This window comes from Labrus mixtus, chromosome 18, assembly GCF_963584025.1.
Source record: "Labrus mixtus chromosome 18, fLabMix1.1, whole genome shotgun sequence".
Lineage (NCBI taxonomy): Eukaryota > Metazoa > Chordata > Actinopteri > Labriformes > Labridae > Labrus > Labrus mixtus.
This window is the reverse complement of record NC_083629.1, coordinates 7,916,211-7,932,028: the sequence shown is the minus strand read 5'-3', so window position 1 is coordinate 7,932,028 and position 15,818 is coordinate 7,916,211. Positions and strand designations below refer to the sequence as shown.

Below are 15,818 nucleotides of genomic sequence, written 5' to 3'. Positions count from 1 at the left end.
TATTTTGTGCAACCCTTTTAATAATTGCACACGTTTTAGTCACTTGCACGTGCACTTTATTGGAAGAAGTTAAATAGTACCTGTTATCGTGTGTCTCTGGTCTGCTCCAGGTTTAAGTCATGTTCATGTAAAAACTTTGAGAAAATTGCTGAATGAAGGAGTAGTCTGTTACTTTGCAATGCTGAAATAATGAATAACTATTTGCTGGTTTTCTCGTGTTTGAATTGTTCCACAAACGTGTTGCTATTTCTTAATTTTTCTGACCGGACTCTGACCGGTGTCCCACGGTATGAAAATGATTTAAATCTCATCTTTGTGAATCCATTGAATCTGCCTAAAAATTCATATTCAGACATATAGTGACAAAAGTTCACAATGTTCTCGAACCGTTTGGACTCCAAGCACAAATAATAGCCAGACAGTCACCGTCCGCTGTCCCTGCTGTCGGGATGTGAGGTAGTGATAGAGGCAGCATATTCACATGTCCAGAATCTCATTGGCTACAAGAAACAACAGTCATCGCACCGTCATCAAACAGACTGTTTCTGTGTCTGTACCTTTAAATGTAAATGAGCTATGTCTGACCACGCCCCCTCTCTGGAAGGGCTTGGGTGTCTCGGGCTTTCTCTCTCCATGTCCTATTGTTTACGGTGAGAAGGCAGACTCAGAGGGCAGAACAAACACCTAGCTGTGGGAGTGTCACCCACCTGGGGGAGGGGCTACTGCCCTTTGTGATGTCATGAAGGTTAAATCTCCAAATGGCCTGTTTGAGCACACATTTTCTGAAAAGTGGAGCAGGCAAAACACGGAGAGGATGGATTTTTCTCATCATTGGGGGATTTGTAGACGGACTAGAGACACATATTAGTGTTAGAGAAACATGGTGAGAATATGTGACCTTTAAATATCTTAAAACTTTAATTTATTTGACTGTGTTTTTGTGTCATTCATACTTGAACTCCCTTCAGTGGTAATAAAATCAGATTATCTTCATAAAGATGAATACTAAAATGACCCAAAAATACAAAGAAATAACAGAAATAATTAAATTAATTCAAATACAAACTAAAATGTAGGCGTTGAAAGGTTCACCTTGACCTTTAAACTTAAATTGTAGAGGTTTGTTGGCTTTTAAAAAGCATCATCCAGGAGGAGACAATAATTTACAATCATTTTATTTTTAGACTTTTAACAGACCTGCTGCTCGCTTCGTCAGGGGTGTCAGCTTTTGTTTCCTTCCTCCTGCAGGATCAGTCACACCTTCCAAATCACCTAAACTCCTGATTTAACTTTTACTCTAGATTTCTTGTGGAAAAGCACAGTGTCACTTTCTTTTTTAAACAGTGAACACGGTGAAGTCCCACACATTCAGGAAGTACTCAGACAGATCTGTGGGTCATCAGACTCCCATCTCTGCAGGAACAAAATGATATGCATGTTTAAAATCCCTGCAGTTTTGAATACAATGAAATGCTCCAGGGTTGAGCAGACTTGGAAGTGTCACCAACCGGACAATTCACCCTCAGCTGTGCAGCGAGTTGTTTAAAGCTGTTGTATAAATCTGTCTGCTCAGCCAGGATCTTTTGTAAGTCACTGTGTATTCACTTCGCAGGACGTTGTAGCTTCTAACCAAATCTGTGAGGTTTGAAGTTTCATTTGTCTGTGTTTGTAATTTCAGACGTCTGAGTGAAGTTGCTGCTGAAAACTATTTCCTGATGTGGCTGTTTCACAATAAAAGCACTACAAAGATATATACACTGAAAACTTTTACTGTGAAGAACATGTTGGAAAATGAACGTGTTTATCTACAAATTAACTGAGCTACAGCGGAGGTACATTTAGTGATTGTTTTTTTGTAGGAAGTTGCAGTAATTTCAGCCGCTCCTTTAACCACGAGTCACCGCCACAGCTTGCTTCTTTTGATCATGTTGGACTTAAGATGGCAAGATGTCAGTTTAAACACACCTACAGGATGTAGACCCGCTGTAATGGAGATGCTCATCTGTTCTTTTCTGGGCTCAAGTGCAATCGAGCCAAGCCATGTCAGCAGATAGCCGATCATTGTAAACACCGACACCCACTCTGACACGAGGAGGAGGCGGAGCCCTGTGGTCAGTGGGCGTGAAGGACCACCTGGCCCTGCTCATAAGATCAGAGTGGAAAGAGCAGAAGACCGTTTTTTTCTGTCACAGGTCGCTCTGTTATGTCACACACTTTATTTACCCGCCACTGTGGCCGTTAGGTTGAGCAAATCTACCCGACACTGCACAAAAGCAGCCACATTTGGCGGGTGGCATTTGCTACTTTCCGACCCTGAGGGTAACAAGAAAGAGAGAGGAGGTCGATTCTCAGGTTTGTAGGGAAAACGGATAAAGAAAAATGGATGATGTTTGCAGGCTTTAGCTCTTCAAAGGTCCATCAGGACAAATCCAGACCTTAATGAAAGTAAGGATTTTGTACCCAGATCCTTTGGACAAGACCACACCCTGTTTTTGTCAGAGATGCAACACACCTGACCCAATACATGTGAGACCACGTCTAATCCTAGAGTGAAAGAATGACTGACGGATATCTACTCAGCGTTCAGAACCGATTCAGGTGCTGCATGTGTACTGTCATCATCCCACCTGTGATGTCATCCTCCGACCCGTCTCACCTGACAGCACGGCCTCCACCAGGTCTCCCTCCTGGATCTGAGAGGCCGAGCGGAGCAGCTGCAGCACGTTCTCCGACGTCTGGTCATGACGAAACAGTAGGATCTTCTCATACATGCCGTAGAACACACACTCTGGGATCTGAAGGAGAACACACACAGAGAACAGTCAGACGATTCAGACCGTCCGTGTGGTTAAAAGTCTGGTTAAACATTCGCACACACAAAAAAGGAACAATGCAGGATTTTGGATGTTATCCCTCGTCACTTTGTTTTTGGCGTCGCTCGATATCTTGGCTGCCAGTAAAAACAGGAGGGACAGAAATGGGCTCCAATAACACGTTGAATGTACACATATGTGCGCGTGAGTGAGTATTGCTTTGGTATAGGACTTTCAAATATGTGAGCCTTCCCTTTGATGACAGCTTTGCCAATTAACCACGATTTAATTTAAGAGAGGAAGAGGAGAAACGAGGAGCCTTGACTGATCAGCTGACGAATCAATCATTCTGATTTCCATCAGGAGGAGAACGACAGAATCATTTAAAAACACATTCATCATGTTTAATTACTCAGATTGGTCCTCACAAGGATAGTGGGATACATGAGCACACACACTCTCACACACCCACACACACACAGGAGTGAACCCACAGAAAGGTAAATGTGCATTTCACTGTTAACAATCGATGCAGACACGCTGAAACGAGCAACACAACGACCAACTGCAGAGTTACTGCTGAGTCTGCTATCGACCGCACACACACACACACACACAGAAACACACACACACACACACAGAAACACACGCACAAAACATATAAATAGGAAAAATGGTCTTGTGAGGCAATCATTTCTTCTATATTCATAAAGCATATATATATTTTTTTAAAGGTTTATTTTTGGGCTTTTTGTGCCTTTATTTGAAAGACAGGACAGTGGATAGAGTCAGAAATGGGGGAGAGAGAGAGTGGGGAACGACATGCGGGAAAGGAGCCACAGGTCGGATTTGAGCGCCCGCTTTGAAGACTACAGCTTCCATACATGGGACGCGCGCACAAACCACTGCGCCACCAGCGCCCCGATAAAGCATATTTCTGCAGCTCATGACAAGCTTACTAGCAGGCTCTTTAGCTCGTTGATGCCAACATGAACAATACAGTGTGTTTACTACAGTACCCAGAATGCCTTGCAGGGAAGCAAGGGAGCTGCAGGTTAATATTTAGGATAATAGATTTAATAGAGAACATGTTGAATCGAAGAGAAGGAGAAGCAGAAGGAGAAGGAGGAGAGGGATCAGCCTTGAGTTTTGGGTGCCATGACAACAAGACTAGTGCTGCTGCTATGGTGACAGCACACACACACATGAACACACACACACAAAACACATGCATAAAGATGTATCTATGAAGTGTGTTGTTGAGGATATTATTGAAAGGCAGAGAGAGAGAGAGGGGGGACACTTATAAGGAAGAGGGGTGAGAGACAACAGCTGACAGGTGGAGTACGTGAGAGAGCGGGGGGGGGGGGGGGGGGGGGGGTGAAGGGCCACCATGTTTGACAGCCTGATCATCTGCCCCTGCTCATCCTCCTTGTCCTCTCTTACTTTCCTCCCCTTTTTTTTAAAACTCAGGTCTTCAATATTTGTTTGACGTGATGAGTCGCTCCCCGTTGCCACCCTGAACAGTTATTATCACCGTTTATTACACCAGACCGCCATCTTTACTACAGTTATACCTACAACAGCCAAAAGAGATCACCGCTTGATCCTGGCCCAATTAAATCATTTTAAAAACCTGAACAGATGCTGAAAAAACACGAAGATAACCCGTGATTGGAAGAGGAGATGATGACCACCGTAGAGTTGGCTTCTAAGTCCCAAAACACCGAAAAAAAGAAAAGAAATGAAATGTTCAGGTATTTTCTGACTGAAACCCTGTGGACATATTCAGCATAGAAAGACCACGAATAGATGCTTTTTCACAGCTGACACGTCTCAGCTGGAGCGGCACAGGTGGACTCCATACGATCGATACCTGCTGCATTTAGATCAGCCAGCTCCACTTCATGCTGGCTCGTTACTCTCATTAGTGCTCCTCCTGCTATGACTCCTGAACACGGTAACAAACCTCCTTCTTAAAAGACTTTGACTTCCCCTCAGTCCTCTGCTCCTCCATCCTCTGCCCCTCCATCCTCTGCCCCTCCATCCTCTTCCCCTCCATCCTCTGCCCCTCCATCCTCTGCCCCTCCATCCTCTGCTCCTCCATCCTCTGCCCCTCCATCCTCTGCTCCTCCATCCTCTGCCCCTCCATCCTCTTCCCCTCCATCCTCTGCCCCTCCATCCTCTGCCCCTCCATACTCTGCTCCTCCGTCCCCTGCCCCTCCATCCTCTGCCCCTCAGTCCTCTGCCCCTCCGTCCTCTGCCCCTCCATCCTCTGCTCCTCAGTCCTCTGCCCCTCCATCCTCTGCCCCTCCATCCTCTGCCCCTCCATCCTCTGCTCCTCAGTCCTCTGCCCCTCAGTCCTCTGCTCCTCAGTCCTCTGTACCTCCGTCCTGAAGGAAGTTGTCTGAGGTGGATGTTAAGGCGATGTGTGATGTCCTGTTATATTAAGGTTGCAATCCATTTGATTGGCCAGTTCTTCAGTTCTGTTAGGAGAGTACAGTCTGTGCCATCTTGTCTGCGCTAGCTGCGCTTTCCATTACACAAGTTATCTTAATAAAAGCCTGATCAGAATAAAGACCCGTCAATCAGAAGAGACTGATCTGATCCGGCTCATTCTGAAGGATGTTTCACTCGATACAAGGCGGCTGGTTAATGCCAATTGTTGTTTGGATCAACATTCATGTGAACACGTGATCCGATCGTGTCGTCCTTGTTGGGGTGAAACTGTTCATCATGTCTGAAAGTCCTGCAGACCTGAACTCTACTCTAATTCAGAAGAAGAAAACAATAAGACAAAGGAAGAATAAAATAGAGACGTCACGATGCGAGAGAGGAGGAGAAATAAATCTTTGTCACTCAGTGAGGGGAAGAGCAGAGACAGATAAAATAAAAGATCATTTAAGATGCAACAACATCAAGATATTAAATTGTTTCGTAGGTTAATCATAACTGAGTTGACGTGTTAGACCACTGAAGATCCTCAAAGTCACCTTTGACCACGATAGATTTCATGAGATTTCCAGCTTTCAGTGTCAGGACTCTGGTTGTTGTTGAATGAATCTATCGGTGTGTGGGGTGCTGTCATATCCACAGACTGTAGGAACACACCTGGTGTCACATGTGGGCTCTCTCACATCTTCAACATCTTTGTAGTTTAGAAAGGAACATTTCAGAAAGCGTCCCTACAGAGACGGAGCTTTTTGTTACAGAGGAAGATGCAGAACCAGCTGATTGGTGGGTCTCTTTAAAGTCACTTCCTGTCTCAGAACATGCAGGAGCTGCTGCTCTACCTCTCCTCTCATCGGTCCGTGTGTTGGTGGTTTGTGTGTTACAATAAAAACTCTGCACTGGAACAGATTGAACACCTTACGACACTTTGAGAACGCCTTTTAAGGATGCGAGATGGCCGTCACCATGACGACAGGACATGCTGCAATGATGCCATTTATAAACCTGTGTGTGTGTATGAGCACCATTATGTAGTGACATCAGCAGCAGATACACTTATATAGCTGTGTGTGTGTGTGTGTGTGTGTGTGTGTGTGTGTGTGTGTGTGTGTAAGTACTCTCCATGTTCTATTAGAGTATGAACTTGACACTGAATGTATATTTAAAGATAATTTCTAATATTTTCTTAAATTCATTCATCGCACAGGACAGTCTTCTCTCTCTTAGCTTCTCGTATGGACTTTGATTTGATGTGTTTCTGAGAAGGTCTGAATTGTAGACTAGTACGGGAAGTATTCCAGTTTCTGTTGGTAGAGTGATTTAAGTCGGAGAAGTACAGAATATGAATTTGAATAAATAAAAACAACAGAGTTTAGGGCAGAAAGGAGGAGACGAGAAGAAATGATGAAAGAACGACGGACAGAGATGAAGAGCGAGGTGAATAAAGAGACATGAATGGATGAAAGAGAGAGAACAATGACAGAAAACACAAACACATCTGTTCCCCTTCACTTAGTGTGTGTGTGTGTGTCCGCGTGTGTGTGTGTCTCATAATGGCCCTTAGAAGGACACTTCACAGGCGCAATCATCATCAGTTGCCAGGCAACAAGAAGGAACAGCTACCGGCAGAAACACAGCGTACATGGCTTTATTATCACTGTCACAGAGGTGTGTGTGTGTGTGTGTCTGTGTGTGTGTGTCTGTGTGTGTGTGTGTGTGTGTGTGTGTGTGTGTGTGTGTGTGTGTCTGTGAGAGTGGACACAGAGTCGCACAGTGACACCGAAAGTGTTGGACAGTGTTTGTCGTCACTGCTAGGATAGAACTCAGACGTCTTTAACGTCACGGATAAAATGTCTCCATGCTTTCATTTCTTCTCGTCTAGATTATTTTTTTAAATAACATACAAAGCTTTACATTGTCCTGCACCCTGGATATTTAAGTCCTGAGTCAAGGCTGCAGTCAAACGGTGATCAAGCTCTTGCTGTGATTGAACCTCAGCTCTGGAACTGTCTTCCACTTTATATTCTGATTTTAAATCCTGCTTGAAAGGTTAGGTTTACCATGTTCCTCTTAACTCTAATATGTGTCTCTAGTCTGTCTACAAACCACCAATGACGAGGAAAGTGCATCCTCTTCGTCTTTTGCCTGCTCCACTTTTCAGAAAATGTGTGCTCAAACAGGCCGTTTGGAGATCTAACCTTCATGACATCACAAAGGGCAGTAACTCCTCCCCCAGGTGGGTGACACTCCCACAGCTAGGTGTTTGTTCTGCCTTCTGAGTCTGCCTTCTCACCGTAAACAATAGGACATGGAGCGAGAAAGCCCGAGACACCCAAGCCCTTCCAGAGAGGGGGCGTGGTCAGACACAGCTCATTTACATATTTAAAGGTACAGACACAGAAACAGCCTGTTTTGAGCAGGGCTGAAATAGAGGGGTTTATAGACATGATCAAATACAGGATCAGAGTGGATTTAGAACAAGAAACTTCACACACATGTTTTGAGGAGCTCTGAGACTTATTTACACTGGATGAAGAGGAGCAGAATATGTAACCTTTATGGAAGCATGAGAAAGCACTCGTAATGTGTTGTTTGGAAAATGTCTGACCCGTGACGTTTACACCGAAGTAGTTAGATGACGCGGTGTCTGCTTTCTGTCTATGTCATGGCTGTAGCCTTTAGCAAAGAGCTGCAGTTGTATGTGTGTTTGTTGGACTGTGGCAGGGCTGAGCAACACACACACACACACACACACACACACACACACACACACACACACACACACACACACACACACAGGCAGGCAGGCAGGATGAAGAGTGTGTTTCTTCTGGATTCAAACTAAATACATCACCACTCTACCAAACAAGCCCGCTGTTTACTTCATGAGGAAAATCCAACAACAACCCTGACTCCCCCTGCACTATGGAAGCATTAAAGATTCACCCCGCCACCCATCGTACTGCGCGCCTCATAGACTGTAAATATTACGTTCGCCTGCCTGGGAGCTGGAGTCTGACGTCACTTTCCTGCGTCGTTCACTTTGCCAATTCGTTTTTGAGTTGGTTTGAATTATGATCACTTTTTAGCACAGCAAGTTTGAAAACGAAAAGCCAAAGACCTTTTAGTTTTCATTTGAATGATGTCATACAATATGCATACATAGAGAGTAAAAGTATAATGCAAACTGGATGACTGAATATTCATTTTAAATATAGGTCAAATAATGCACCTATAATCTGAAAATTAAAACATGTTTCTGTTACTGTATTTTCATTTTAAAATTAGCTTTATCATTTGAATTCTGATCACTAATCGCTTCCATACTGCACAGCCCACCACTAATAAATCAAAGTATGACAAACAGAGAGCTAGCTAACAGTCCAGGTTTGGTTCTCACAGTCACAGTTAGCTGCTTATTGTTGCTAACATGTAAATAAAATAAAGCTTTGATGTGACTGGTTGTAAAAAGTGGAGCTCACACTCAAACAAATCTCCAAAAGGCTCCAATAGCACAAACACGGCCCCCTAATTCTACATCCCTTTAAGCCTTAATATAATGTAAACAGGTGAGTTGTATAAACATTCAGCCTGTACAGTTGAAGGGAGAAATTAGCTCTAGAGACCCAAACTGGTTTTGTACCAGAAGTATTTTAGTTTTGCAGTTTCTGAAAACCTTTAAGAACATTTAATAATGCTCTCATCAAACACCTGTTTCCACGCACACACCTTCTCCTGTTAATCAGTTCATTTGGTGCTATTTGAGGTGTTAAGTGTCGCATGTTGCGAGCGATGTCACGCATGTTCAGTTTGGTGTGTGAACAGGTGTGGAGGTGACCTGCTGCAGAATACATCCCTCTAAAGACTACACAACAACCTCACTAATAAACATTTGTGTGTGTGTCTGTGTGTCACACGATGTCAACCCGTTAGCATGGTGGGTCTCAAGTTTCAGGTGTGTGTGTGTGTGTGTGTGTGTGTGTGTGTGTGTGTGTGTGTGTTTGTGTGTGTTTGTGTGTGTGTGTGTGTGTGTGTGCTGCGTTTAGGTGTAAAGTCTCACAGCGGGGAAATTAGGTGATTTTCACCTGGAATGAGACGATTAGTGGAAGTGAACAGAGATAAATGGACACATCATACCATGAATATGAATGTGTGTGTGTGTGTGTGTGTGTGTGTGTGTGTGTGTGTGTGTGTGTGTGTGTGTGTGTGACTAAAATGTCTATAGATGTTCCTCTTGCTTGTATTCCAACTAAACAGCTGTTTTCCACATGTTTATAATTTGTTCTCCAGAGAGAGTAAACCTGATGTTCCTTTGATGCATCTTTTACTTCAACATGACACCAGCAGGACGGAGATCGCCTGGCTATAAACATGTGGATTTCTGCTTTGATGTAGGATATTTTGACCTAATAAATATTCCTTGGATTTTGGAGTCAGCAATAATTGGACCCTTTGAGGAACTGAAATTCTGCATTTACTTTATTAATGGGGTTTCAACTCCACAGGAAGACACTTGGTCTGAACAGATTCCAATCCATGCCCTCTCCCTTAAAAAACTACATCCTCATTATTTCTCAGTTCTGATCGTTTTCCAATCATATTCTCATCAGTGGCCCGTTCCAGTTCTGTTTGGCTTGCATCTTTATCCTGTCCCAAATTCTGCAACAATCACTGTTTCCATCCATTACTGATCCCATAGGAATCCTTCCTGGATACCATTTTGATCCTCTCTCATACCTGGTCGTCTCCAGTCCCCTCCCTAAGCCAACCTAGTCCCTAACTGATTCCAGTCCTGACCCATTCTTATGTTTGTCCCTTTGTATACCCATCACTAGTGTTGTAGTCAAGACCACACTAACCGAGACCAAGACATACCCGAGACCAGAGCGTACCTGAAGTACATAAGCTTTACATTTAAGAGTGCCGTTAGCTGATTAAAGTGTGAACAGAGACATCGACTCAGAGATTTAAAAATATTCCACCCAGAAATGTAAAGGCATGGAGGTGTTACTGACTCGAATGGAACTTAATGATTGTTGGTTTGGACTGGCTTCTGTTCAGATTTAGAGAGAGAGAGAGAGAGAGAGAGAGAGAGAGAGCGAGAGAGAGAGAGAGAGAGAGAGAGATCGCATTCGTAACAAAATCATTGTTGTTTGTGTAACAAGCTCACATTCACAAACTCATGAGTTGTCTAAGTGTGAAAGAGGACATCTATCACATTCATAAGGACACTGACACTGTCTGTGTGTGTGCGTCTGTGTGCTTTTAATTGCGAACGTTTGGCAACAGCTTCAGTTCATAAAGCAAAAGCCAGAAAAACAGAGAAACCCCTGCAGAGCGACCAAACAAAGGGAAGAATTCATTTTGTTTCCAACGAGAAGTGACTGAGCCTGGGAGTGAGTCACCACACTGACTAACACTGGAGCAGATTTGCTGCTTTCCAGGCGCACATACTGTACATTTTACACATGGAGGGAAATACCAATAAACACGCTGCACACCATCAGGGGAACGTCGTGTGTCCATGTAGTCATCTGCAGTGCCATCATTTTTAGATCGTCCTTTTAATTGCAACTCCTGCAAACATGGAGAACGACACTCGAGGAATTAACAGTAGTACAGATGCAGGGTTCCATATTTGGTGCAATCGTTTATATCACGACCTGAATGCTACATGGAGATCAAATCTGCAGGCAACTCTGATTTGTGTCTCCTGAATTCCTCCAAAGGACTGAGGGACCGATTCACTAAGAGTCGATTGTTGCTCCTAATTCTAGCTCCTTTTGCTTTTTATTAAAACATCTTCTTGGTTTTCATTTAAAACGCCCCAAATATTACATTTTTCTGTGGTCTGTGTTCACGCTGGTCGCTCCTGTAGTCCGTCTGACAGCAGTCAAACACCACTCCCTGCTCGGTAAAAGCTTTGAACCGCAATGCATGATGGTATATATTGCTTGGACGATCGTTTGTACACTACTTTAGTACTACTTAATGCATCACAGGATACGGTGGGCGGCTGTGGCTCAGTTGGTAGAGTTTGTCGTCTCTCAACTGGAAGGTCGAGGGTTTGAACCCCAGCTCCTGCAGCCACATGTCCGATGTGTCCTTGGGTAAGACACCTAAATCCAAGTTGCTCCCGCTGCTTCGTCAATGGCGTGTGAATGTGTATGAATGGATGACTTAATACTGATGGACTATTTACTCAGCAGCCTCTACCATCAGTGTGTGAATGTGTGCTGACGGAGCAGTGGGAGTAACTTGGGGTTAAGTGTCTTGCCCAAGGACACATCGGACATGTGGCTGCAGGAGCTGGGGATCGAACCCTTGACCTTCCGGTTTAGAGACGACCGACTCTTCCAACTGAGCCACAGCCACCCGTAATTAATGATTGTGTTGTGATGTCTTGTGTGGAAAAGTTGTGTCTCTAACAAATGTGTCTTTTTTAAATCCATTAACAGCAAAGAGCTGTTTGAACGTTTAGCTCCGGGCGTTAGCCTCCAGCTGAAAACACCGGATGGCTCCGCTTCTGTTGGAGTGGAGTTCTGTGTTTAACGGTCCATCACGAGGGTCCATCAGGTCACCAGAGTTAAATCTGCATCATTGACTGATCATGACTGTAACAGCATCGCCTATGGCCCTGCACATTATCCATACGTTATTGAATATTCCCCCCTCACATACATGAAGTCGTACATGTGTGTGGAAAATAGGATCAAAATGTCGGGTGACGCGTCGGGTGTTGCTGACAGACGGTTTTAACAGGAGGTTGTCAGACGTTTTCATGTTAAGGCCATGGATCTATTTGGACCTCATCGCTGATGCGAAGTGTGATGTCATAACGCTCAAAACCTGCCGAGCTCAGCCTCTTCATTTCCTCCACTCGCACAATGACGTCTCCAAATTTAACCTTTGAGGAGACATGAACAAAGAATCCCAATTTTACCCTTAAATTTGTTTTTTTGATTCAAAATACTTCCACCACTAATGATCAAGTCTCTTACTGGTCATGCTCTGACTTTTATAGTGTTTCGAATCTCCCTTTTCCACTTTATTAGTCAGATGTTTTTCACTCATATTCAACCCGAGGTTATTTAAGCGTCTTTGTACCATCTTCAAGGTAATCTCATTTGGTGTTTCTGGGTCTTTTTGCAGATATAAATGTTTTGCGTCTTTGTTTAGAAGGTCTTGGTCTCAGTGTGATAGTTTATTAAGGCCTGAGCACGACTTTGGAGCGACGGCGCTGTTGGAATGCAAGGATTCTTTCAATCTTTCTTTCTTTCTGCCAAATGAATCGGGATTTTGGGGTTTTAACCACTGCCCAAATCTGGCATGCCCATTAGGCCGGGGAAAAAAAATATATATATTTATAATATATATATATATATATATATATATATGACTTATGACTTTTGCAAAATGGCTTCAAAGCGACCCCTTGAATTAACAAATTTCACTTCTCCATAACCAACCAATCAAAATCAAGACACAGCAGGACTTCTGATATCAGCTTCCACAGGTTGATCTTAAAAGTATCAAAAATGGGTAGGCGTATGTTTCAGGTCAAGACCTTCAAAAAGGTCTCTTATCGTCACGATGAAAACCCAACAGGAAGTTGGCCAATTTGATTTGATTTTTCACATTTTCATGATCTTTTAGTTTCTTTTTTCATTTTGTATTTCAATTTCTAGAGAACCTAAAGTTCTCACCTGTAAGGGGCCAAAAAACAAAACTATTCTACTGCAGAGATTACGAAACCTTTGAAACCTAAACTATCTAAGGGAAGAACTTGGGCATAATTGGCATTTGTATTTGTATTGGCATGCATTGGTGCATTTCACAGGCGCTGCTTGTCAACAGGCAAGGCAGGCAACTGCTTGGGGCCCCAGACCAGTAAGTGGCCCCCTGAGGGCTCCCAAACTTTAAACTGGCCCCATCTGCCAGCACTCACTGTCGTTGCCCTGCTAAGCATTGCAGACATTAAGGCTGTGAAAACCAAAGTGTGTAAATGAAAGTCAAACGACAAAATGAAGAGGAATTATCCGTCTACAGGAGAGAAAAAAGAGGAGGAGGAGGAAGTGTCAGAGCAGTGACAGACATGATGGTTGGAGGGCCCCTCAATTGATTTTTGCCTGGGGCCCCAACAGACTCTAGTATCACCACTGCATCTTTTATCAAATGATTTCTCAGAAAATCTACAATGTTGAACTCATACGGATTACAGAAAATGTTGAGGATCAAACAATTATAAAATATCATCCAGCTTTGATGGGAGCGGCTGTATTTCAAGTTTTCTCAGTCAGCCATCCCTTTATTTATTTAATATGACTTATTTTTATGATGGCTTTTTGATGTTTTCTAGTTGATCTTCATACATCTTCATCTGTTTGATTTTGTCTTTGGAAATCTTCAGCAAACCAATCAAAGATGTCGAACATTCAGGGTCAAAGTCTTAACTTTGAGGTCAAACTAATGGTCTGTTTCTGCCTTTAATGCATCAACATGCATGCAATTAGATCATGCAATAACTCTAACTTCTCGAACTGTAACTTTTGGCTCAGTATTCAAACTTTTGCATGAGTTAGAGGGTCTGATGAGGACTCGGTTTGCAGGTTCGGTTACCTTTTGGTCCACGATGGAGCACGCCACCTCCCGGACCTGACTGAGGTTGAGCTCTGCGGCGTCCAACAGCACCGGCTCCCGGCTCAGACCGATCTGGATTTGGAAGGAGATCACACCATTACCACCTCCTCCCCCTCCATTACCGCCACCTCCTCCTCCTCCCCCTCCTCCTCCCCCGGTGCCGGTGCTGTTTGTCCCCCCTGAGAACGGGAGCGGGCTGGGCGCACGGATCAGCGGAGGCGCACTCATAGGAGCCGTTTCCCCGGAGCTTTCCAGTCTGCCAGGAAACAGTCACGACGATGATGGATGACCACACGGGGGATTGACCGTGGAGATTAGCGGTCCAGGTGAAGCGGACAGAGGAGGGATTTTAAACGGTGGAGAGGTGACGGACGCGCGGAACTCCTCGGAGCGTCAGAAAAGCGTAAAAAGAAGAGTTTCCGAGTGAAAAAACGGCCGATAAACTCATAAAACTACGAGAAAGGGCGCGTTAAAGCCGCGAGGACACAAACACAGACAGGATGTGGGATTAAAGGAGCCATAATGACTACATGACTGGACCGGAGAGCAGCGTGGAAACCGGTGATGGTGACAGAGCCGCGGACGTCAACAGTGGCTGGAGAGGAGGAGGAGGGGGGAGGAGGAGAGGAGAGGGGCGAGGGAAACCTCCTGGACTGCTGAGGATGATGGAGGGATGATGGATGACATCTTTACTGACGTTTTTACATCATTATATGTGTTTGTCTTCTGGATAATCTGAATATCATTTCACAAAGGGGAAAAGTTTTTATTCGTGAACTTATGAACTTTATGTTTCACATTGTATTGATCAGATATGCTGTTTAAATTGTAGCCTATCATTATATCTTCTGCAAATTGGTGCATTCCCCCTAAAATGGGGGGGGGGGGGGGGGGGGGGGGGGGGAATAAATGTCTCAGTGAACTAACTTTGTTATCTTTTCATCAGGTATATTTTTGGTGTTTTTATGCCTTTATTTAAAAGCTAGGACAGTGGTTAAGTCAGAAACCAGGGAGAGAGAGGGGAATGACATGCGGGAAAGGAGCCACAGGTCGGGGCGCCTGCCTGGAGTACCACAGCCTCTGTACATGGGGTGTGCGCACCAACCACTAGGCTACCAGTGCCCCTTAGAAATCTTTTCTTTTTTGTTTGTTAAACGTCACTTTCTACACATCCACGTTTCTTTAAACCTGACTGCCTTTAGCTTTCAGACACAAACAGTCAGGGATCAGAAAACTAAACAAACATCCATCACTCCCGCAGAGACACAAACATGAACCTAACATGAAACACACAGGAGAAGTTTCAAGCCTCTCATTTCATGTTTTTCTCCCTCCTTGCTTGGATAGAAAGTTGTTCCACGTCCAGCTTCTTGCAGACTTCTAAACCATTCTTATTTTTCCTCCTCGTCTCTCATTTGTCCGTCTCCTTCATCTCTCCTTGACTTCACCTTGCAGGTATTTGTAGCTGAACTGTGCAGACATCGACCTCCGAACTCTCAACACTAAGCTACATGTCATATATGTTTGTATTTCAACAAGTTTAGTTTGAGCTCTTGCATCCTGAAAACGTCTTTGCATATCTCCAATCCTCGTCAGGACGTACGCAGACAAAAGGAAGAGATGTGGGGGAGAGAAATGTGGGTGAAGTAAGGACATAGTGATACTTTTGAGCAGGCAGGAACAGATGAGTTACAAAATAAAACTAAACAATAAATGAGGGAGCATTCTACAGGTCAGCGTCATCCTTTACTTCCTTGTAAACTGAACATGTGGTAGAGAAAAAGAGACGTTTGATTTCATGTCGAGGGCCTAAAATGAATCTTCACACTGGAATAAGACCAAAAACAACCTCTCAGAACTTCCTTACTGCCCCTCTGTAGAAGATTAATGAACCTAAAGATTAATGAACCTAAA

General features: G+C 44.0%; 1 protein-coding gene across 1 annotated transcript in view; it reads right to left on the bottom strand.

Annotated features, from left to right (window-relative positions):
- prkd1 (protein kinase D1) overlaps positions 1–14,466 on the bottom strand; it is a 50,954-nt gene extending 36,488 nt beyond the window's left edge. The window contains exons 1-2 of the mRNA XM_061062639.1: positions 13,884–14,466; positions 2,657–2,795 (exon numbers count right to left, since the gene is read on the bottom strand). Of these exons, the coding sequence (XP_060918622.1) occupies positions 2,657–2,795; positions 13,884–14,132 (388 nt within the window). The 5' untranslated portion in view covers positions 14,133–14,466. The remainder of the gene's footprint in view (positions 1–2,656; positions 2,796–13,883) is intronic.
- Between the last annotated feature and the right edge of the window lie 1,352 nt (positions 14,467–15,818).